This window comes from Gavialis gangeticus, unplaced genomic scaffold (genome assembly GCF_001723915.1).
Source record: "Gavialis gangeticus isolate Ggan-Ray unplaced genomic scaffold, GavGan_comp1, whole genome shotgun sequence".
In the NCBI taxonomy this organism is placed as follows: domain Eukaryota; kingdom Metazoa; phylum Chordata; order Crocodylia; family Gavialidae; genus Gavialis; species Gavialis gangeticus.
The window spans coordinates 139702394-139727240 of NW_017729022.1; the positions used below are offsets into that span (position 1 = coordinate 139702394).

The 24847-nt window shown below is 42.3% G+C and overlaps 1 protein-coding gene across 1 annotated transcript in view; it reads right to left on the bottom strand.

Moving 5' to 3' along the window:
• ESF1 (ESF1 nucleolar pre-rRNA processing protein homolog) overlaps positions 1–24847 on the bottom strand; it is a 104317-nt gene that overhangs the window by 9317 nt on the left and 70153 nt on the right. The window contains exons 10-12 of the mRNA XM_019516246.1: positions 20815–20936; positions 18792–18879; positions 6162–6238 (exon numbers count right to left, since the gene is read on the bottom strand). Of these exons, the coding sequence (XP_019371791.1) occupies positions 6162–6238; positions 18792–18879; positions 20815–20936 (287 nt within the window). The remainder of the gene's footprint in view (positions 1–6161; positions 6239–18791; positions 18880–20814; positions 20937–24847) is intronic.

A 24847-nucleotide genomic window follows, 5' to 3' on the forward strand; every position in this document is an offset into this window, starting at 1 on the left:
GTTACATGCATTCTAGGTGCAGTCTAGAAGGAGACTGGTAGTGCCATTAAAATAAATGAAAAACAATAACAAACAAACACGCACACTTATGGTTGCCAGGCATTCCTCTACTACAAGATTTGGCTTCCAGTTACAAGCAGGGAAAAGTTAAAGCGTTTTTTTCCTTTAAGATTTTAGCTAAAATGGCTCAGCCATTTTTGAGAACGAGAATACAGAAAAAAAAACAGGTTGCCTGACTGCTTGTTTATACTCATTTAACTGAGGAGCTGCTGTCTCCATAGTTTGGAACAAGATCCAGAAATGTATCAGGATCTAGCAGGTATCCAGGTTGTAGCCATATTGGTCTAGAGGCGAAAGCAATCAGGACTCGTGGTAGAGGTGATATCTTTTATTAGACCAACTAGATCTTTGGAAAAAAAATCTTTAATTGCAAGCTTTCAGGCACAAAAAACCCTTCTACAGGCATAGGAGAAAAGATTGGAAAAGTTCTCTTGGGTAGCCAGTATTCTTCCCCACCAATCTATGAGAAAGTTCACCTAAAATCTAACTACGTTATAAGCCTCTAAAACATCTTCAAAGTTTCAATACTAGTGCAATATTGTGTATACTGAGTGCGCTCCAATCCCTCCCAGTTCTAATACTCTGGCCAAACTGACAAACATACTCCACCTTGGCTGTGGGTGCAGTACTGGACTTTCCATTCAAGTGTTTTTCTCAGCTGCCTGTGGATATGGACACCGGACCAAAGCACTTAGCTTTAGATTACCCACCCTCACCCCCAGCACCCAGGTGTTTAGGAGAAGGAGGAAGCAATCATGCTGGAACTGAGAGGACCAAACAAAAGAACAGGACAAGGGAGGAGAGCAGGAACCAAGTGGAGAGGAGTGGAATAGGGTGGAGGGCAAGGACGATGTTGGGGTCGTGAGGGGAAAGACAGGAAGAATGTCAATAGCCCTTTTCCCCCTGAATTCCAAAACCTGAACTGAACCTGGACCTGGTTAGTCTCAAATCTCTACATTTGAGGGCTTTTTCCAGGATTTTCTTAAATTGGAATTTGCTTAAAAATCCCTATATTAAGTACACTTGCAAAAATCAAGTGCCCATGTTAGGGAATATCAAAACCCAAATGCTTAGGTCCACTGAGCATGCATTATGATTCTGTCTTTAATGCCATGATTGTGAACTACTTTAAAAAGGCACAAGAACTCCACCTCTGAATTATACTCCAAGAATGGATCAGAAATGTGTCCCACAAATGGCTGCTGTCTGCTGGATTCCACTTTGTTTTAGAGGTTGGAAGGTGTGTAATGAGTACGGCAAGAGGCTGCATAAGAGGAAGAACAGCCTCATGATTAAAGCCACTGAATGTCACTCTGGAGATCAGACTTCATCCTTGTTTCCCCCTTCCACAGTTCCAATATGATGCCAAGCAAGTAAACCAAAATGTTCACAGTTGGCCACAATCATGTGTTCCTCATTTTCTGGGTAACAGCCAGTGAAAACCTGGTGCCAAATTTGTAGAAGCATTGAACATTCACAACCACAGTAAAGTTGATTAGAGCTGTGTTTTAAACATAAAAGGGTTATAAAATGTAAAGCATTCTCAAAAGCGAAACCCTATTTCTCAATTCAAGTACCCAAAAATAAGCGGAAAGTTAAAAATTCTAGCTTTAATCTCTGGGCCTCAGTTGTCATTCTGTAAAAGTGGGACACAGGCAGGGGGGGGATAAAGGGATAAATTAATACATACACATGATGTATGAAATATGAACTTTCATTTCTACCTAAGAGAACTTTTATAATCTTTTCTCCTATGGCTGAAGAAGGGTGCCTGTGCCCGAAAACTTGCAAATAAAGTAATTTTTTTGAAAACATCTAGTTGGTCTAATAAAAAGACATCACCTCTACCACAAGTTTTGATTCCTAGATACTCGTGAAACATTTGGAAACTACAGGACAGAGCATTGTTAGAAATGCCCAGGAGAAACTTTTTTTCAGTGAAGAAGTTGGATGGTACACTGTCACGGGGGCACTTGGGTGCCCCATGCCTAAGTAGGGATTAGGGCCTCTGCTAATTGCCAGGGCAGCTCAGGTGCTGGTTGCTGGAGCAACCAGGTGGGTCAGGTGACCAGAAGGGGGCAGGGCCAGGCCCTTATAAACAGCCAGGCTGGAGCCTGGCTAGCAGTTCCCTTCTGGCAGCCTGAGGTGTAGGAGCTCTGCAGGAGAGCTAAGCCGAGCAGTGCAGCCTGAGCACCCAGAGGGCTGCATTATGCTAAGGGTGGAGAGAAGCCTGACTTTGGCTTTGGCAAGAGAGCCAGGTGGGCCTGGACTTTATGTTATAGCCAGTAGGCTTACTGTTTTGTTACAGCCGGTTGGCTTATGTTTCTGTTGTGTATATTTCTGGAGGACCGGGTGAGGCTGTAGGGGTGTGAGGAGGCCTCACAGGAGATCCCCAGTAGTCTAGGGGGTTTCCTGGGTGCCCTGGTTGGGCACCGAGCAGTGCTGGGGAGGCACGGCTGGTTTGGCACAGGTGTGGTGCGGTGTGTGGGGGTTGAGACCCCCACCCCGAGGGTGGTACTTTGCCTGTCGGGCGAAAGACCCCGAGAAGGGTCAGGAGGGCCAGGCATGGCTGCGTGCCACCTGCGCCCGAGGGCAAGAGGCGCGGGCCCGGGCAAGACTGGAGCGGCACTGGTTTAGTATAGAAGCCCCGGAGAAGGGCGAGCGCGCGGCTAAGAGTCCCGGAGAAAGGCAGGCCTGCGAGTGAAGCCTGAAGAGAGGCGGACGTGTGAATTGGGGCCAGGAGGAGAAAGGCGTGGTAGGAAGCCCGGAGAAGGGCACGTACAAGATTAGAGCGTCCGGTGAGGACGAGGTTATGGGAGAAGCCCTAGACAAGGGCGAGTCGATTGTGAAGCCCCTGAAAGGGGCGAGGGCAAGTCTAAAGAGCCTGGAAGGGCAGAGCACACGAGCAGGAGTCCAGAGAGGGCAGGGCGCACGGGTAAAGGCCCGGAGTGGGCCTGTATATCGGAGACATGAGAACATCCGGAACAACTGCGAGGCTTGGGGCGTGCTAAAGGGGAGGTAGGAGGCATGCATAGCCCATAAGGCCAGGGTTGCACCAAGTCACCCCATCTGGTACAGGAGGGGCAGTTATTAGCAGAACATTGTGACCAAGGGGATCTTAAGGCAGCCTCCCATATCAAACTATTATACCAACAAGACGTGGCGGGCGAGAATTGAGGGTGCTGGATCACTCACTTGGCACGGTAGGGGGCGCTAGTGGGATCACGGCCGCTCCTAGGCCCCACTCCGTGACATACACATACGGAAAAAACGGATTACTAATTTTGCAAACAGGATTAAAATGAACACTCAACAGATATGCATTCACTGAATGGGACCTTGTAAATAAAAACTATAACCATAATGTGTACACACAAAGTGGCTGAATTAACATTGCAGAGGCTGTCTCAACATCCGGGCACACCCTAGCTTTGGTCATTTGACTTTGCAAATGCATTATTCTTTTAGCCTAATTTTTTGTGAACAATATGCAAAACAGGAGAGCTTATTAACACACAACAGTGCAAATACAGTATATAGGTTAAGCTAAGTTGTGCAACATGTATAGAACTTACCATCTTGCAAAGTTCATGTTTGTGAATGAACAGATTTGGAAGGCATTTAGTTTAACACTGGCAGTCATACCATGCAATGAAAATAAGGACTAACTTTAATGAATGTATTTAAAATAAACCTCTTTAGTGCAAAAGAATGGGAAATAGGCTCACTTTCATTAGCAAACACAAGGACAAACTTAGGGAATGACCAGATGAAACTATTATACCAAATTAAAGGGGCAACAGAGAGTGGGGAGAGGTGGGAATCGCTTGTGCTGACCTGATCCACTGTAACCATTTCACCTGTCCTTTGTATCCCAAGGTAAATGGAAGCTAAAAGCAGTGGTAATTTATAGCAGTTGCTTTATTCTGGTATATAAACTACCCATGCTTATCTTCCAGTTATCACAGGGTGGACAGGTAAAACAGCAGATGAACTGATGCATAATATCTTGTCTCCTATTAAATCAACATACTTTTTCATTTATCCATATCCTTATACATACAGCAACTGAAAGTCAATCCTGAGATTGAAAAAAGTGATACAATTACAGTTTACAGTGCCAAGATCCAGTAGGAGTCTTTCATACCACCCCTGAGATAAATCTGCAGCGTTCTAATCCTATGAACATTTGTGCACAGATATACAAAAGTTAAAGGCATTAAGTCAGCTGATACAACCACCTATATAATCACAGGCCATTAAATTTTACTGTTACCCATATGTTGAGCCAAATAACTTGTTTGATTAAAACCCAAAATTATAGTTTGCTAAAACACATCTCACAGAAGGCATGCAGTTGGTTCTGACCTGAAGACATCAAAGGACAGAAAATCTATCACTTCCCCTGTTAGCTCATTCCAGTGGTTAATTACCGGCACCCTCACTATTAATGTGTGGATTATTTTTAATTTCTGTTCATCTCGCTTTGGCTTCCACCCAGTTCTTTTTCTGGCCTTCAGCACCCCATGTTTACTCCCTCTAAAGACACTTACTGGTTAAAAAACAAACATTAGCTGCATAATTAGGCCATCACTGAGTATAAGTTAGGAGATGACTTTAGATCCATGTAGGATCTTTGTGAGAATGCTGTTAATCTCATCACCTCTGAATCGTCATTCAACAAATCAAGCTGTTTAAGTCTCTCAGAAAACAGGGTTTTTTCAAGCCCTGAAATCATTTTGGCTTTTTCTGCATCCTCTTCAATTGTTCAAATATTTACTCAAGAATCAGTATTTCAACAACAATCTCACTAATGCCACACAGACATAAAATCATTTTCTTAAATCCATTCTCCTGATGCATATCTCTGGTTTGTGTTAGCTGTTTCTTGCCTACAAGTGTTATGCTAGAAACACATATTCAGATGGTTTGTCTATGATCCCTGCATCTTTTCTGGCTACTGCTTTCTGGGACTCTGCTCACCTTTCTGCAGTTATTACCTTCATTCCTCGTTCCTAGATGCATAACTTTGCATTTGGCCAGATGAAAACATATTTTGTTTTTGTGGGCCCACATCAGTGATCAATTGAGAGTGCTCTGTATGGTTGTTCCAACTTAATTTACGCCAACCTCAAACAAAAATAGTTGCACCATCCACAAATCTTACCAGAATTTTTTTTTATTTATGTTCAGATTGCTCAAAGTACTAGAATAACAATCTTACAGAACAAGTAATACCCTATTTGATGAAGGCTCAATAGTAACTACTTTCTGAGATCTGAGAGTCAATTCTTAATCAACTTAATGTTTGCTTTCTTAATATTGTCTAGTACTAAGTTCTCAGGCAGAAAAGTGTGTAGTATTACGCCTTACAAAAGTCTAACTAAGCCTGCAGTTATCTTCATCAACCAAATTCTCATCTCAAGGAGCATGAGACAGGTTTGTGAAGACCTATTTTTGACAATACCAAGTTGTCTGGCATTAATTATAGCCCTCTCTAAGGGTCTCTGGCAGACATTAAATAATGATGCAAAGCGGTCTGATCACAGATGTCAGACACTGAAAACACACCAGCAAGTTTAAACCTGGATGCGAATTGACAGGTGCTGGGTCAGGAGACTGATGGGCTCCCTCAAATCAGCAGGCTTAAAGCCATGCATGGGGCTGCCCCATATGTGGGTTGAGTGGTGCTCAGCAGAGGAAGCTGCCAGGATGTCCCCACTTAGCAGGTTTAAACCCCCATCAGCTCCCTCCACTCGATGCCTAGGAAGTTGAGCACTGCCACCCAGTGCAGGGCTATGTCACTGTACTTTAACATGCTACAAGTACAAATTAATGTGCAATACAAACCAGCCACAAAGATGTTTTACATTATACATCATTTATATCATGCTACATGTGGTATCTGATGTAGCATGATATACACACATTTTATGGAGTGATTAATGTGTCATCTACACCATAAATGTAACCTCTGCCAGGGGCCTAAGAGTAGTCCTGCTGAACTCATTGGCAGAACCCACTGATTCTTCTTATATGCATATGGTAAGTACAAGAATTTGCCCTATATCTTTCATCCTTAATGCTTTCACACAATTTACCTTCTGTTTCTTTATCTCAGCTTCTTCTTCTGTATTAGTTTTCTCTGTCTTTGATTTCTTCACTTTCTTCTTTAAACCTGATTTTAAAGGACAAAACAAATAAATGAACATTAATTCACATGTGCGCATGTGAGAACTGCTTATATATGCCAGAATTTGGAAGCATGCCTCATTTATTTTTGAAATTCACATTTTAATGCCAAGTAGTGAAGAAAAGCCTCAAGTTAAGAAATCAGTTGGAGACAGCAAGCAAACAATCTACCTTATCTACTGAACTGGTATAAGCAAAACAAGAGGAACGATATGCTGCAACTCCTTCCTTTATCTATCAGTAAGCTCTAATCAAGTATATGCACAACTTGCTAAATTTTCATATATTTTTCAAGATGCTCATGCCTTACTCTTAACTTCCATTATAGAATGAGAGAGTGTTATAAAAAAAAATGTTAAGGAAGGGAAGGGCCTAATTAGCATTTTCCTAATTTGTCTGACAATATTGACAGCTGAACTAAATTAAGACCTAGTTCAAGACAGTGTTTGTGAACAAAATCAGGACAACTATTGTCATTCCTTATATTTGTAAACAAGGCTTCCTAAAAATTTCTTACAAGCTGCACTGGTTTTATAACAAGTTTTAAGAGTCATGTTAGGGGGAAAAAAAAAAAAAACACTTTAGAGAGATGACAGTAAAATAAAAGGAGAACCAAAATTTCACATGGCAATTTAAGTTTCATAGACATTAGGGCTGGAAGGGACCTTGGAAGATCATCAAGTCCAGCCCCCTACCCCAGGGGCAGGAAGTCAGCTAGGGTCAAAATATCTCAGCAAGGTAAGCGCCCAAATGTTTCTTAACGTCCAGAGTAGGTGCTTGCACCACCTCTGAAGGGAGTCTATTCCAAGCCTTGGGGGCTCAGGCAGTAAAGAAGATTTTCGTTATATCCATCCTAAAACAGTCTTGCAGGAGTTTATGACCACTGGACCTTGTCATCTCTTGGTCCACTCTGGTGAATAGGCATTTCCCCAGATCCTGATGTACACCTCATATACTTATAAGCTGCTGCCAGGTCACCCCTGAGCCTGCGCATTTCTAGTTCCATTGCTTTCAGCCTCTCTTCATAATGGCTGTTCTCTTGCCTTCTGATCATGCGTGTGGCTCTCCTCTGGACTCTCTCAAGTTTCTCCACATTCATCTTGAATTGTGGAGCCCAGAATTGGATGCAGTACTTCAGCTGTGGCCTCACCAAGGCTGAGTACAGCGGGAGGATGACATCCTGAGATCTGCTAGAGAAGTATCTATGGATGCAAGCCAGAGTTTTGTTTGCTTTACCGGCTGCAACATTGCATTGGTGGCTCATGTTCATCTTGTGGTCAGTCATGACCCCCAAGTCCCTTTCAGCTGTGGTGCTAGCAAACATAGCACTGCAGAGGCCATAAGGGTGATGTGCGATGCGGATTTCCCCATGCACCCACCTCCCCGAGGTGGAGTATACCTTTTCCATATTGAAAGTCATCAGGTTTTTATCCACCCACTTCCTAAGCCTATCAAGGTCAGCCTGGATCACCAACCTATCCTCAGGTGTGGACACTCTAACCCAAAGTTTGGTGTCATCAGCGAACTTGGCCAGTCTGCTTCTGACACCAGGGTCCACGTGGTTAATGAAGACGTTAAAGAGTACAGGTCCAGGGCAGAGCCTTGGGGGACATCACTGGTCATAGAGCACCATGATGATTCCCTTCCGTCAACTACCACTCTCTGGGTCTGACCTTGGAGGCAATTCCCCAGCCATTGGACTGTGATGTAGCCGAGGCCACAGTTAGCCAATTTTTCCATGAGGAGATCATGGGATACCACATCTAAGGCTTTTTTTAAGTCCAGATATATGATGTCAATCCCTTCTCCCAAGTTAATTGCTGTTGTGAAGTTTTGTTTTATTCTGTGCTCACTATATTGTTATAAGGATATGTTATGCACAGTACCAGTATAACACAAACTCACATAACTTATTAATAATGTGGGTGCTGTTTACAAATACTATTAAATCAAATTGTTCTCTTTGGAAAGTTTCAAGACTTGAGTCATGAAGTAGCAGGGGAAGTGTAAAGCTTCTTGGACTGAATCTCACACTCTGACCTTTGACTTTGGAATTGCATTTCAAGCAATTTGTTACAATTCTTTGGGGTATACTGAAAGAAGATATTTGAATTCATTCTGTTGAGCCAGATTTGCCGTAGAGAGACTAGATATATAAATGGGCCAAAAAAATGTCTAGTTAAAGTAGCTAACTATACTCTGGAATAGGACACTGCAATTCTTGAAAAGCCCCTGAAATATTTTAAAGAATTGCCTTTAAAAAAATTCTCTCGACTCTTTCCAAACATCTTTCGGACCTCGAGTGGGCTTCCAAGATAGACTGGAGGGGAAAAAAACCCCCAAAACACACAAATCCTGGCTGACAACACCAAGAAGGAAGATGAACAGAATTACTTGCTCCTCAAATCCTAAGCTGCTGATTCAGTATCTCCAGGGAACTGTCCAGAGCAGAGCACCTGTAAGCACATGAGGGGGCCCCTCTGATGAAACTGCATGTTCCTCTTCCTTAATGTTATTAAACTCTATGGTATGTAAAGACTGAATAGGCTAGAAATCTTAGCCAGTTACAGGAACATTGACTAAGTTGCAGGACACAGAAACTAGCAAGTATGGGTAAATGCAAAGAGGTAAAAATCCAAACCATTTGTATAGCTCAATGGAGATTAAGACTGGTTGGTTCCAAAACCACCAGAAATCTCCATTTTTCTTTCTTGTTTAAATGGATTGCTATGTGAACCTTAAAAACACTGTCTTTCTAAGAGTTGTTCCCAATCAAGTTGGGAAAAAAAGGGCAATCCAGGATCTACCGCCCCCCCTCCTCCCACCTGCCCTGCTTTCCCCTCCCCCCCGCACAGGTCAGTCTGGGGAGGGGGACAGGGAAAGCAGAACAAGGCCCCCTGGTGAGGGAGGGAATGGGGCAGGGGTGAGTGGAGACCCAGCTGTGCAGGGCCAGGGGAGAGTTGGAGCCGGGCTTGGGGGAGGGTGGCTCGTTCAGGCGTGTGAGGAGACTCCCGCCACTGTATGTACTCTGGCAGAGGCCTGGGGGGCATATGCCCCCTGGATCTGTGTGGAGGGCAAGGCGGCTGCCACTGTGCGCTGGGCTTTGCACCCTGGCATTTGCGCCCTGAGCCCCAAGCTGCAGCAGGGCTTGGAGCACAAAGCCCAGCAGGCAGCAGCAGCTGCCTCACCCCATGCACAGACTGTGGGAGGCCCCGCCAGGGTGCATGCAGTGGTGAGAGCCCTCCCGCATGACTGGATGAGCTGCTCAGGCCCTAACCCTACCCCAGCCTGGCCAGGGCCCCACTCCCTCCCTTACCATGGGGGGCTCAATCTATTCCTCTCCTTCCCCCGCCCCTAACTGAGCTGCTGGGCAGGGAGGTGAGGGGCACAGTAGATCCTGGATTGCCCTTTACTTCAAAAAGTGATCCTCACCCAAAAAAGGTTGGAGATCACTGTTCTAGACTGAGCACTGAGTCCCATTGGGTAGAGTGGTTTTCTTTAATTTTTACTAATCTATAGAGGAGCCTCTGGGACTCCCATAAGAATAGGCCCCTAAAACCAGGATTTTTTTTTTCCCCTAAAGCCTATCTTGGAAGTCTACCTGAGGTCTGAAAGATGTTTGGAAAGAGTTAAGAGATTTTTTTTTAAAGGCAATTCTTCAAAATATTTCAGGGGCTTTTCAAGAATTGCAGTGTCCTATTCCAGAGTATAATTAGCTACTTAACTAAACACATTTTTGGCCCCACTCACCCAGGGGCAGAGGGATTGGAGGGGGGTCGTCCTATTCACCCAGCTTGTCCCCAGTGGCAGGGGACACAGCTAAGCCCAGTTATGTGCATCCTGCAGCTTGTACGTCCTGCCACTACTAGACTGTGTCCTGGCTGCTCCACACATGCATCCCACCTCTCTCGATCATGGAACTTCTGACAATCGATCTCAGTCCGGGGAGGCTAGCCCCCCCAGACTGAGATGGTTGATTGTGGAGCTCCTAACAGTCAGTTTGGTGACCACTGGTCTAGAAAATCCCATTAAGCATCTCTGTGATGCTTAGTTTCAGTTCTCAAACTGTGGATTTGTGTCTCCAGAGATAATATCCTTGTTAATATGGACACCCAATATATGGACATGAGAGATAACAGACCTGATTACCTACCCATCAGTCCTCTTGTCTCTCTACAAGTTTATGTACACAGAGTCAAGCCATTACACCTCTCTCTAAAAGTGCAAAGTTTCAAGAAGTTAAATGACAGACAATTGCTGGGGTTGGAATAGATTTGGGCAAAGAGAAGGAGTCTGGAGATAAATGCAAGGTGGGAGGGGCAGTAGAAACAAGAGAGAAACATTATCAGTGCAATTTTGTTGAAGTTGCACAATATTTCCGTAACAACCACTTTGCAGCAGCTGCTCTGAAGGAAGCAGGAGGGGCCAAACTCTCTCTCCTACAAAATGTGTGATGGAAATCAGAAGTGGACTGTTTGGAGTGATATAATGAGAGCTGGCCTAATCCGATGACGATTCATAAACAAAATCGTGACAACACAGATGGAATCCTCATAGCCAAAGTTCTCAACATTGGGCTACAGAAAAGTGTAGAACATATGCTGATTATCCTGAAGCCTATTTCCATAGCCTTGAACAAAAGTTATATCAAACAAGAATGCACATTTTGTAGAAAACAATGATTAAATAGAGGCTACCTGACCAGTGATTTAAATTGATTGGATTTAAATCAAATCCACTCTGTTCCCACTATGCAGCCTCCTTGAAAAATATACTGTCCCCCATCCCTATGCTATCCCCAACAGTAGAAATGAGGCTCCAAACAAATCCTTCCATCACCATGCCCATTACTTCTAGAAAAGAAGGGGAGATCAGAGCAGGTCAGGAGACTGAGGAGTGGAAAGAGAAAGGCTAGACCTGTGAAATGGAAGACTAAGAGGTCTTCAGTGCTATACACTCACCTTCTCACATCGTCCTCTTCGTTGTCCCCCCCCACCCTAAATATACCCCCACATAGCTGATACAAGGATAAGGAACTAAAATCATTCATGCTTAGTGCATGACATGACCAGTACTGCCGACACCACGGGAAGAGGGTAAGAACACCAATGAAAATGAATGGTACAGCCTCAGCTTCCTTGTTTCAGGCTGTATTTTTCTCTATAGGGTTTCCTCCTGCTGAAAACATGCCATTGAGAAGAACAGGCCACTTTATACTTTTCTGTATATCTTATGCTGCAGATGGATACATAGAGCCTCTTGCCCAACAACTAGGTGTGAGAGGTGGCCAAACTTCCCAACCATTCTTGCTGCAAACTAAAATCTGAATGTAGCAAAGAAAGACAGGAATAAAACCCTGGAGGTGCATATGTCAGAGCCAATCTGAGCACAGAGCCCCAGCTCAAGTAATACTTTGGCATTCAAATACTTTCTTCAGGAGCTGCATTTAAACTGCTCAGGAGTGGCAAGCTGCGGTTTTGGCCGCACCTGCACTACACCCTGCTTCAGGATAGGATTACTGTATCCCCACTCTACTGCCCCCTTCTCCTGTCCCTAGCAATGTCACTAGTCACTCCCCATAACTTTCCCACCTTCCCATGGACCCTCCCCACAGTGTTGATCAGAACATGAAGTGGCAAAGAAGGAGGATCTGGAATTAGAAGCAGCACACATCTAAGGTATGCCTAGCAGGGAAGCTGTGGGTGATCAGAGCTGTAGGCACTAGACGGGAGGCTGGGATGGCACTGGGGGAATGTAAGCAAATGGTGGGGCTTAGAAAAGCAAGGAAAATACGGGGGTATTGGAGCAGCATGATAAAGAGCAGGGGAGAAAGGAGAAGGTCATTTATGCAGGGCATAATATTGAAGAGTTCCATTTCTATTTACCAACATCCCCACACTATCCAACCTGCAGCCAACAATCACAGCTACGAAACCAAAAGAAGAGGAATTACTGTAAAACATGGATATGCTGAGAATTTTACAAACATCTATATTAAATGCTCCAAAACATCACGCAAAGAACCTTGTCTGCCTATGTCCTTCGACCAACACGGCTACAACCTACACCCCCAAAACATTAACAAAGTCAAGTTTATCTAATAGGCTCTGTACCTTTGCAGAACACTGAGTTCAGATATGCTCACATATCTGTAAGCTAGGAAACAAAAGGATAAGATACATGCTGCTCAAAAGGCAACCTTAACCCCTGGATATGGCAAAAGCCCTTGCACTATTTCCAGAAAGGGAGCAAGGTACCACAAAGTTCTAATATACCATTACAGGTGTTGAATTGCAACACTTCTACATATACACCAAATTGCCTACATCACATTAGGTGTCATTGTAATGAACACAAAGGGATTGGATGGAGCAGGTAAGAATAACTGCTACTGAGATCAGATGAGAGAAGCATGCATTTAGGATGTGGTTTTCCAAACCTCATATTACATCTATTCATCTTTACATCTAAAGCAGCATATCGGATGTGGAGCATTTAGAAATGGATCATATCCAAGTGATCTTAAAATTCTGCTACTGTGACTCAGCCCATCACTATTCAATAATACCAATTTTACCCAATTTATTTTCTCCCCTGTTATTTCCCAAAGTTTTCCTGCTCCCATCACCCAGAAATCTGGGAGTAATCCAAGCTATATGTTCTCTTCTCCTCCTAGATGGTGATCTAAATGTTATATAAAACCAAAATCCCTTTATCTAGCCCATGATTTAACTTCTGATAATTTCTATTATCTAACTTCTTTGCCTGTGAGACAGGAAGGATTTGAATGCAACCTTTCCTTTTCTCTCTTTCACCTCCTTTCTAATGTGTCTGAAGACTGATGAGCTGTAGGGTCTTCTGCCATGGCGTCATAAATGCTAATATGCATCATAACTCTTCTGGGACTTGCCTTTCTCTCCTTCCTAGAAAGACTATGTGCAGTCCTGCTGTCCTTGTGTACCTCACAGAATGTTTGCTCTCCTCTTAACAGTCTCCAGTGAAGGTAGTCTATCATTCTGACACAACCTCTGGTCTTTTAACTGATGTCAGTCCTCTGGGGCATCTTGGGGAGCTGTGTTTTCCTCCAGGTCAGCCTTCCAACACCATGTTGGTGACTATTTGCACTGGGTAGCTAGAAGTGACTAAAGACTTTTACATATGCTGACTTTCTCCTGGTTCCTTTTCCTCTGGTGGAGCAGAACTGGCCATTCCCTTGTGCTTCAGGCTTTGTAGAATGCCTCTTCCTCTTCATTCCTTGTTCAGGCACAAAGTGACAGTCCTTTTCTCTGCTTTCCCCAATTCGTTATTATGAAATGCATTTCTGAATTGGTTGGACAGACAGTGGTTCTACTCAGCTGGCCAAGAACTTTTTTTGGATACTAAAAAGTCAATAGCTGCTTATAACTTAAGGACTTCAAGGCCACAAAAAGAATTCCTGTTTTCTATGCTATTAACTCCGTTTGAGTCCCATTAGACTCTCTTGTTCACCAGTTCACCACTGGTTCCATTTGCAACCAGCATAAATTCAAGTCTTACAAGTCAGTGTTAAGCTCTTATTAATAGAAAAGAATTCACCACCTGAGGGCTCCAGCACTGGGTCTGATCTAAGTCACAGTCGCAGTCTGCACAGAGATGCAAACAAATCTCACCTATTCCCTACAGAGGCTTGAAAGCCTGGACATTCAGCCCTTGGTGAAACAGACACAGAACAATAAACACTACCAGTGCTCTTGACCTCTCAGCACTGGATCCATAGCTCTCAATCCTTGCTTGTCTGTTGTGTTCCCTTACATGCTAATACTAATCACTACTGATTTAAACAGTTAACATTTGTAATTAACCAAAGCATGTGAAAGAATTAGCAAACTGCTGCAGCCCACAGGAATTTGATTAACAGTACAACAGCCACAAAATCAATAAATTTACTTATCAAAAAACCCAAAAGAACTTTTTCCCCCCTAGAAGTACCTATAGCTAACTCCACTGAACATAAGAACATTTTACATATCATAAGCACTTTGAAACAAACCTTTTTGTGGGAAGCCTAAGACAGCTGTCTAAGGGCCACTAAATTCCACATATACTATTGCTACCACAATATACATCTAATAATCATCTGCCTACCAAAAACAATTCTTTACTGTCAATCACCAATTCTAAAAATTCTATCATCAAAAGTGTAAGATTGTTTTAAGTAACTGCTCACTATTACCTGGCCAGATTAAGGTCACCCCAGCAAAAGGAAATTCTGGAACAAAAATAAGACAAACAGAACTTCATATTTTTGTTAGCGACTTGGTTTCTTGAATTCAAAGAACAGGAATCTGCTCCATCATCTCCAAAATAAAACTTGTTCAGGTATTATAAAAAGCAGAACACTATTAGTACACGATAGTTTCCATTTTCCTCCAGCCGTTTTTTACATGAATCTTATCTGCAATATTGTACTTCATCTTGTCTTATTCCTTTCTCATGAGTTTCAATTGACATGTAATCATTGTTTTATCTTCAGCTGCAAAAAAATTACTACCGAGTCAGTCAACTATTTAAGTTAATAACCATGTTTTAAAAGTATTTTTGGCTTTCATAATACCTTAATTCATATTTGACTAGTGATTTTTCCATTTGCTTGACATTTCTCTATGTTAACTCTTTCCTTTCAACCCAGATATATCACACACTTAAGTTTAAATGAAGCATATAAAGCCAGTTGGCTCCAAATACTAGTCCTTTTTTTCCCCCTTTTTGGCCACCTAGTCCCAAGACACCAAGTTCCTTCGTAGCACAACTCAGCACTGGCATGGGCCAAGTTAATCACCCCAAGATTCTTTCTAGATTAAGTGCACAGGTTGATACAAAGCAATTTTAATTGCCATAAAAGTCACTAAACTCTGGAGTATATCCAGGTTTAGCATCATGACACCCTAAAGTCACATCAAAAAGCACCAAATGATAGCTAGCTTTCTGGCATGCTAATCAAAGCAATCATTTAACACTTCATACACCAGTGCAGGAACGGAAAAGAAACTGAAGCTCTCAGCAGTACCAGCATGCAGTATTCAAATGGCCCATTATTCAGTTTTAAGGCTGCGATTACCACAAAGATAAGCAACTCGTATAATACAAGCAGCTTGGGGCTCTCAGCATTTTAGGAGTCCTCTTTGCAATTAGGTAGATGTTTGCACCTAGATCATCTATATCTATGCAACTAGAGCTGGCCTTAGAGCAGTTAACGTTTGACTTTACTTGCAGCCACTTTTTTTAAGGCCGTCTGTGCCAAGATCTCTTCTTGCACCATCCTACTACTGCCAATACATCGATCAGATAAAGGAGATCAACATGGAAATTCTGAGGATTATTATTTGCATTACAAAAAAAAAAAGCCCAGGCATTTGGTAACAAATACACGGTATACAAAGAAAGGAAAGAGTACATTTTCTCTGGAGGATCCAAACTTTCCCTTAGTTTTTGCAAATCAGGTTAGAATGACTAGATTTGTTTTGGCTGCCAAACTCCTCAAATACCAAGATACACTGGTGCCAGAACTCTCTTTGTTCCCAGAGGTGTGCTTTTGTATAGACTCAGACACAGAGAGCAACAGACTATCCTGTTGGCATATATACCACTGCGTACAAATTTGGTGCTAAGGGGGAAACGCAGACTTAAATTCACACACCTATGAATCCAAACACCTCACAGCTTTGTTGCTGGGCTTTACCTGGAAGAAAGTCTTTCAAGTGTAAAAAGTGGAGCATTGTACCTTTCTCATCCCAGGCTTTACTGCTGAAAAGTGCTCACTCTTGTAAAAGTTTCTCCCAGGACCTAGCTTAAGACAAAATACTGCACAAGAGCATTGGCTGGGGCTGCCATTATGATGATGCAGGCTTCTTTCGTGCAAGACATGGTAGAGAACAGCGTTACCCCTTGAAGCTCCAAGTTATCAGTGCAAATCTTTGCTGTCAGCTCCTAAGCTTTTGCCCCTATAATGGAGTCACTGCTTGGACTCGCATTACAACATAACCCATTTCTGAGATGAAGATGGCTAAAATCTCCTGCCCCAACACCTGTTTATTAATATTTTTTGTGTTTGAATTGGCCACATTTGGGTTCATTGTGTATTCAGTGTCATATTTTTAAGGGTCTATTATTAATATAAATACCAACACTTAAACACCATGTAAATCATCATGTACTTTATAAAGGCAGTCAGGGGCAGTGGCATCCCCAGCTGAGGCACAGAGAGCTGAACTGTCTTGCCCAACATCACCCATTAGGCGAGTGGCAGGGCCAAGAACAGAATGGAGGCCTTTCAAGTTCTAGTCCACTACTTCACCTACTAGATCAAGCTGTCTTCTCTCTCTCTTGCTCTCACTCACTCATCTAGCACAGGCACTTCTTGTTGTCATCTCCAACAGTGTGAATCCTATTAAAAAATTATCTCCAATGACAGAAAATTGAAAAAAACCTTAGTGGATTCACTCATCTACTCAACACTCTGCAGTATCTTTTTTAAGCTTTCTTATCCATGCCAAAACAGAGTTATAACTGATTCTATTTTAGTGATACCTGTTCCTTTCTGTGCATCAGGAAAGAGACTGGAGGATATTATGGCAGTTCAGGTCACAGAACCAGCTCCTTTGCACAGCTGGCTAAAAATGAGTGAGTTCGCAACCTGTCTCATGTTGGATGCACAAAACTCAGGAATGAGAATCTTTTAAAAAGTATCACATGAATTTTCCTTCTTACTGTGTATGGACAGAAACAGTATTTTCTTTTATACCAGTTTCCTTAAATCAGCTTTAGTTTCCTCATACTTGGTTAATGAAATGTAAACATGATCCCATAATCAGCATGATTTGAAGCGCATGTTAAGGTATGTTAAAAACTAAATCAGCCCTGTTTATTTGCTAAAACACCACACTGCCAAGAATGTTACTGCCGAGTCATTCTTGATGTTCACCTCAGCGTGCCAACAGACTGCTCGGACCAAAATAAATACAGGCTGCTACCTATTTAATAGATCACCAAGATCTTTCAAGTTAGCAGTCCTTCACTGCTCAATTCTTTCCTGTCTGACTGAGCCAGAACCATAATAGGCATGTAGGTACAGAAAAAGGAGTAATACTTTAGAAATGTAGCAACATCTTTGAACTTTAGAATGAAGAAAGGTAACAGCAACTTGATTAAAAGCATAATGTAAAAGGCTTAGGCCATTCGTTTGTTTGCAGGACACTAGATTACACTAACATAAACACATGGTGAACAATGCAATAGCACCCCACATAATCAAAGCAATAACCCAATACACACACAGAGCAAATGAGTAAAGAGGTGAATGAGTTCATCCAAAATAAGGACCCCTGATCCGCTAAGAATCAGGTATGTTCCGAGATCCTAAAATATCAGATACTAAAAGGAATTGGGGTGGGGGAGAGGGGGGACAACATGACAACACACACTCACTATTTAGAACCAAAGCCCTGAAATACCAAATTATTTCTTTGACTTCTGGGTATTTACCATCATCTATACCAGGGTTTGTAATGTTTTTACAATGAAGGCCACTTTAACAGAGCTTAGCTCTGTGTGGACCACTACCAACCTAAACTGCATTGCTACTGCCAGAGCCACAGTCACTGCTTCACCCCCCGCACAGTGCTTTTGCTGCTTCTCCCTGCTGCCATGTAGCCCAAGCCCCCACCTCACCATTGACATGCTACCAAAGTCCCCCAGCTCCAAAAGTCAAATAAAATGACTCCACAGGCCAAATTTGGCCCATGAGCCATAGGTCTACAACCCCTAGTCTACATCGCCACTTAGTGATAAAAAAATTCAGGGTGAAAGTTAGTTTCAATAAACCTGGTATACTCCTCTCAACTGTCAGAACCTCTAAGAGGACTCACCCAAAGGTGCAGAGCCCTGCAACTCCATTAATATACGCATGTGACAGACTTGATTTCAAAACCACATCACTCTTTGACATCAGACATGTTCAGAGGATCAGGGGACAGATCTGCCTCCAACAGCCATTTTCTGGAGATGATTAGCTGCCACTCGCTACTCGAAATATTGGAAGCGTCGTCCTGTTACTCTACAAAAACCTGCAAAAATGCACCATCTACCACGTTACAAATATCCCAAACAACTCCTGGCAAAATGAGCTTTACTTTTAATTTTGATTAGAATGCTTCCCTTTCTCACATACATACTACCCTGATTCCTCCATTTCTTCAATTCATTGTCTAGAGCAGAGGTGCCCAGTACCGGGCCATAAAGGGTTGGCTGCTGGTCCACAGGAGGGTTGGCTGCTGGTCCACAGGAGGGCTGGCTGCCAGACCGGAAGTCCAGAAGTGATGGGCAAACTGCATAAAAATGGGTTGGCTGCCAGTCCACAGTATGCCAGTCACTTCCAGTCCGCAGTGTGCTGGTTCATAGTTTGCCAGTCTGTGGTTTGCCAGTCTGCGGTCTAAAAAGGTTGGGAACCACTGATTTAGAGAGAACACTAACTTGAGAAAGTGAAATTATTTCTATTGACCAACCTTTTACCCCAAGTTCCTCAGCAAAGTATGGGTCATTTAAATCAACGTCGGAGGGAAGTTCCTCTCCACTCAGCTTCTCAGCATCAGCCTATAACAGAAAGCAAGCATCATATTATTTCTAAGAGATTAAATCATTTCTAATGCAGAAGTTTCACATGAATTAAATATTATTTTTACTACAAACAAATTTACAGCTTTGAATTAAATAACACAGAACCAACTGTAAAACTGTGAGCTAAGAGATGTACATAAAATATTCTAAATCTGTTAAACACATGAAACTACAAAGCTTACTATCCACACAGAGAAAGCGGTCTGTTGAGTTCCCTGAATAGATAAGTGTGTAGAATAAACATTTCTACAAGTTTGCTTTTTCATATCCATGCTTGTTATTTTTCAAGTTAATAACTCAGGAACATCAGTGAAAAGAGTAAAATCACAGACCTCAGCCTAAACATGTCATAGTAGGTTTGTATTGCACATTCACAAACTAAGCAAACAGTTGGGAATCCTATCTTCTTTAGAGAAGGAAGCTGTTAAACATCAGTGCTGAAGGTCACTAGCAAAGAAGTGTAGGTCCTTGATTTTTTTGTTTGTTTGTTTGTTTTTACACACAAGATTGCTCACATTTCCCTCCTCCCCGCTTCTCCTCTACATGCTGAGAAGCATCTCAGCATATAAACATGCTCACCAAACCTATCAGGAGTCTTATAAAGTATGCTCATTCTATATAAACTGAAAACAATTAACTATTGTCCAAGTGATTCTGTAATAAGTCAATGGCAACAATTAACTGACATTCTCCACATCAGTCCTCCTTAGAAAAAAAGTTTCAGTAAACAGCCTTAGCCAGGGGTGGGAAAATGTGGCAAGCCCCCTAAAAAATTTAGAAAGTTAATATTTATCTGCCCCTGGCTACCTGTCATGTGACCCTCAATGTCTTGCCAAAACTCAGTAAGCTGCTTTCTGCCTGAAATAAATGCCCACCCCTGCCTTAGACTGTTCCCTGAAGTCCACCAAATGTACATTGGGACTTACAAGGGAAACATATTTTGGACTCTTCCCTCAGAAGACCTAGCCTTCTGCATATGAGAACCATTACCATGCCTTATTTTAGCAAGAAATGAGTGGCCTTAGCAAGAGTTGCTCTAGCATATAGTATTGCAATCTGTTCAACTGAAGCCACTCAGCTTTCCTAATTGATTATAAGTCAATGCCCAGTTGAAACTTTTCTTAGAAAACAGGTTGAATGTCTTAATAAAGTTGCAGAAATTGCTGTAATTAATAGTAGCTGTTAACAGATCCTAGTTTAGGATGAAGAAGGATAGTGTCAGGAATGTTAGACAGCAACTAGGTTCCCCCTACATAAATAGTACTGTCTAGTGAATCTCTCTCCCTACGTCTGTGAACTGCTATTGTATATGTCAATCTACTGACATATCTCTACTTTACATGGAAAAATGAAGCAGCAGCTGAGTAGAAAGGCAAGTGGTATGAAAGTAATTCCATTCTCATTCATACCCAGCAATATCCCCAAATGCAAACATTCGGTTGATCTTTGGGCAATTTCTCGATGTCATTAGAAATGCATGTTTCTAGGAGGCAGAAATCTGTTTATCATTTAAGACTGAACAAACAACTATCATCCTAATCACAAGCCTTGCTGTCTGATCATCATATCCAAGTAATAAAAATGACTGCCCTTCAAACATTCCAGAATATAACAAAACGCCAAGATCAAAAGGGTAGTTTTCTGGGTAGACTCGCATTTATTTTTCTTTAATCACACAAATGCATAATGATATTTACTTTGGCTCCCAAACAAATATGAAAAGGCCTACAAGCCTAGCATTACTATGAATATCCTGCTAATTCTTTAGATCTCCCAAGGTATTAGTTATCAGCAATGTCTCTCAATGAAGGCATACCTGATTATTCTGAAAGCTGCAAAATACTTTACACTTAAAGGAAGACAAAAATAGTATAGTTATGTGTTTTAATTACAAATTTAGAAGCACATTACCTTTCTTTTTTTCTTTACTTTTCTTTTCTCTCTCTTCTTTTCTAAAAACTGTTCCCACGGAGTTAGTTTATCCTTTCCTTCTAGCTTTTTTTTAACCATCTCTTCAGCGGTTTCTTTAAGTCCTGTGGCAAAAGTAAGTTAATCAATTATGCAGTTGATCAACCGATCAGTCAGTCATTTAAATTTTCTCACAAGCTGTTACCTCCCCTTAATAAATGCACCACCGTTTAGCTTTTTCCAATTCTCAAATACCTTCTTTTCTTGACAAAGGACTACACAGTCTTTAAAATATTGTTATATGGGAGAAGAGTTTTTATATTGTTTCTTTACAGAACAAAGTGTCAAACCACAATTAAAAAGTACAGAGAAACCCCAATACTGGAGCCAACTCAAGGAGCTGTTATGTAAAATTATCAGAATATTTAATTATTCATTAAATCAAACTACACAAAAGAACTTAAATGTGTTTTCTATTTCAAATGACCTAATTCTATTAAGCAAAAAAGGTTAACACAAGTGAAGTGATATCGTTAAAATAAAGAAAAACACAGTGATACAAATAAGGTTAAGCATTTTTCAAGTTTTGAACTCAGATGAAGAAGCACAGCCTCACTAGATTCATGTTTCTTCGACTATAATTCTAAAAGTTTTTTGTACAGAAAACGTCATGGCATGTATTCTTTATTTAAAAAAACCCTATAATTAGATGGATATGGGTAACAGGAAGAAAAAATATTTTTTGAGCCACAGAGGGTTAACTGTGTTATCTTCTGAAATAGATGTCATTTAATTATTCTGAAGTACTGAATATGTACAAGTATGCATAACCTTCTTATTAGTGACATCCTTTGGTTTTACAAATATACTGTAGCTTTCTCTAAGCCAGGTTTTAATTCACAAAACTATTTTTTAAACAAACAGATCAATATCTAACTGTTGGATAGAGAAAGGTATTTAAAATTAAGAAACAGTAGGCTTCCGCTATGTCAGGAAAGCCAAATTCAAAGGCAATTACATTATTTTTTTTAACAGTATTTGTCAATAGAGGGTAGTGATTATACAACTGGCTTGGAAGAGAACAGCTCCAAAACGATTACAAAAATATAAAGTGCCTGAAAGGAGTATATTCTGTTTTTATTTTGGTACAAATTCAAATTATTGACTTACTGGAAACCAAAAGTGAAACAAAGGAAATGAACTATTCTCTTATTTCTTTAAATCAGTCATTTTTTTTTTTTGATTCAAGGTACCCCTCTATAGTCTCAATGCATCCAGCCCCCACCTCCCCCACAACATGTCAGCTCTTTGTTTGTTTGTTTTTCTTAACTACAGACAAATAATAGAGCAATTCTGTTGCAAAGCACTCGGAAAAACCACAGTAAGTCAGAATTTAACACACTGGATTCCTATTTGAAATCTCTGGGTTTCTCTTGTAAATCATGTTCGTGTACCTTACAAATGCTAACATTGCATGACACCCTGTGGCACCCCTGAAATTACCTCAAGGCACATAAGGGTGCCATGGTATGCTGGTTGAAAATCACCACTTTAGATTTATGAAGATGTCTAAAGTATTTGATTCAGCAGCAACACAAAATGACCAATCCACATACAAAGGACAACCAACTGTCCTCTCCCCCTAGGCTTCCTGGGTAGTTACAGCTTTGCCTCTCTAGTGAAATCAGGTCTGCACACCTGGAAAAACCCTCAATGTAGTATTTCCTGAGAAGTCAATATTTGGGAGAGGTCTGATACCAGATGAAGCAATTTGTTAAATGAAGTTTCCTCTTTTCTTTCACAGGAGATATGGCAGTTTCATAAGCTCTCAGGAAAGTATATACCACAGAACTGCAATTTACCTGCTCCAAAATATTTTAGTTGTTAATAAGCTTAAATAGCTCAAGAATAAAACTGCTGACTAGGACTTTGGCTCCTGACTGACATGATGATTTAGGTGCGATTAACCTGTTAACAGTGTCATAAAAACTTGAAGAGTACTCCTCCCAGTTCAGGCAATTAATGGCTTCACAAAACAGGTAAAAAGCCACAAATTAGGCCACAAAGGTATATAACATTTTTGTGGCTGGTTTCCATTGCACCTTAAACTGGATGTGCAGCAGGGTACTGCTGCCATGTGGGCTGATGCTGGCTTCATGGCAGGGTTTGGTTGACAGCTCCCCCCTGTCAGCAGGCTGAGAGTTTTGTGGTGAATCCCTGTGAAGGGCTGCATCCTGCTGTATTCAGATGCTGAGCTGAGGGGAGCTCATCAGCTGGGCTGGGATGTCAGGTTGCAGGAGCTGCAGCACTCCCCACACCCCAGCACAGGGCTTGTCTTGCCTGGCAGCTTCAGTGTGGACTAAGGGACAATGCACATTTTTGTGCTGGGTGAGCTCTATGGCTTCCTATGACCCAGTACCAAAACGTGCCTTGCTCCTCAGCCTCCAAAAAAGATGAGGGGCAAGAAAAACACTATACCAGGTTGTGGGGAGCTGCAGAACTCACTGAGAGCCAGCAACTTGACTGCTTTGACTCACAGCTTCCAGGGAGCTGGGGAGCAAGGCACTTGACACATCTGGGACATGCAGATCTTGGGATCAGAGAAAGGTTCTTCAATCCTGGGCTCCCCATGTGCCAGGACCTGTTAAAACCACACCCTTGGGATCAGGACACCTCTTCCTGATCCCAGGGCACTGGGACCTTAGAAAAAAAAGAATGAGTATACAGGTGGGCTGCCTGTGAGGTTTTCTGACAGTGGTGCACAGAGCTCAAGTACCAGCCCCAGGTGAGGACCACACCAGACCGGGACTACACTGGAATCTCAAACTGGTTCCTGGGTAGTCTTGGGGCTGAGACGAACAACTGGTTGATTTTTGGTTCCAGCTCTGGATTCTTGAACTGGGCCTCGTGTGATCCCAGAACTTAGACCAACAATCAACTGACTCTTGTTTCCAGCCCCAGGACCACACCAGTTTACACTGGGCTGTGGGAATCTGGCTTTCAACTTGCTGACACTGAGTCCAGGATTGTGATCCTGAAGAGCCTCTGCACCAGCAAGTAGTAATGGCACAGTTGGGATCTGATCCTTGATACCAAAACCAAGCATCCACCATGTACATATGCAGGTGTGACTGTTGGGATCGGGGGGGATTAGATCCCATCATGCCATTAAACGCGTGCTAGGGGCCTTAGCCACCGTTCCTTTCAGAGTTCTGCTGACAGACTCATGTCAGCTAGGGCTGTGAAAGCATTACAGCCTGCAGCCCATAGACCTCCCCATGTTGCGGATGGAGTAGGTTCTGCTGGCAGAACTGTGTCAACATCAAGGGGCCACCTTAGCACTGCTTCTGCAGTCAGAAGCAGAGCAGCTCCCATAAACCTGTTCCTTACACAACCTAGGATCAGGTGTGTAAGCTTCAAAAGTTTAGAAGCAGCCTATGATTTATATAAACAAATTCCTATGCTACAAGATGCATTTTCATTATGGTTTACTCTGGTCAGCCACTGGACTAGAATATTGTCAACTGTTCAGTTTAACACAAATGCATGACTCAATAATATATGACACCCAAAAAGCCCTCATAATATATGATACAGTGCTTAGTTACCCACTTTTTTCCACAGGATCTCTGCCTCTCGTACTATACAGGATGCACACTACTCAATGAATGAACAGCTATTCAGTGTTTTGTTTTCTTCTTATTTTATAGTTTCACAGTACTTAGGGTGGGAAGGAACCTGAACAGATTATCAGGTCCGACCCCCTGCCCCGGGCAGGAACGAGTGCGGGGTCATAACACCCCAGCCAAATATCTGTCCAGCCTCCTCTTGAAGACCCCCAAGGTAGGAGAGCGTACCACCTCCCTTGGGAGCCCATTCCAGAGCCTGGCAGCCCTAACTATAAAGTAATGTCTCCTGATGTCCAGCCTGAACCTTCTCTCTAACAATCTGTGGCCGTTATTCCTAGTAACCCCAGGTGGTGCCTGGGGCAACAGAGCCTCTGGTGAGTTTGCAAATGGCCACCAGATCCCATCTG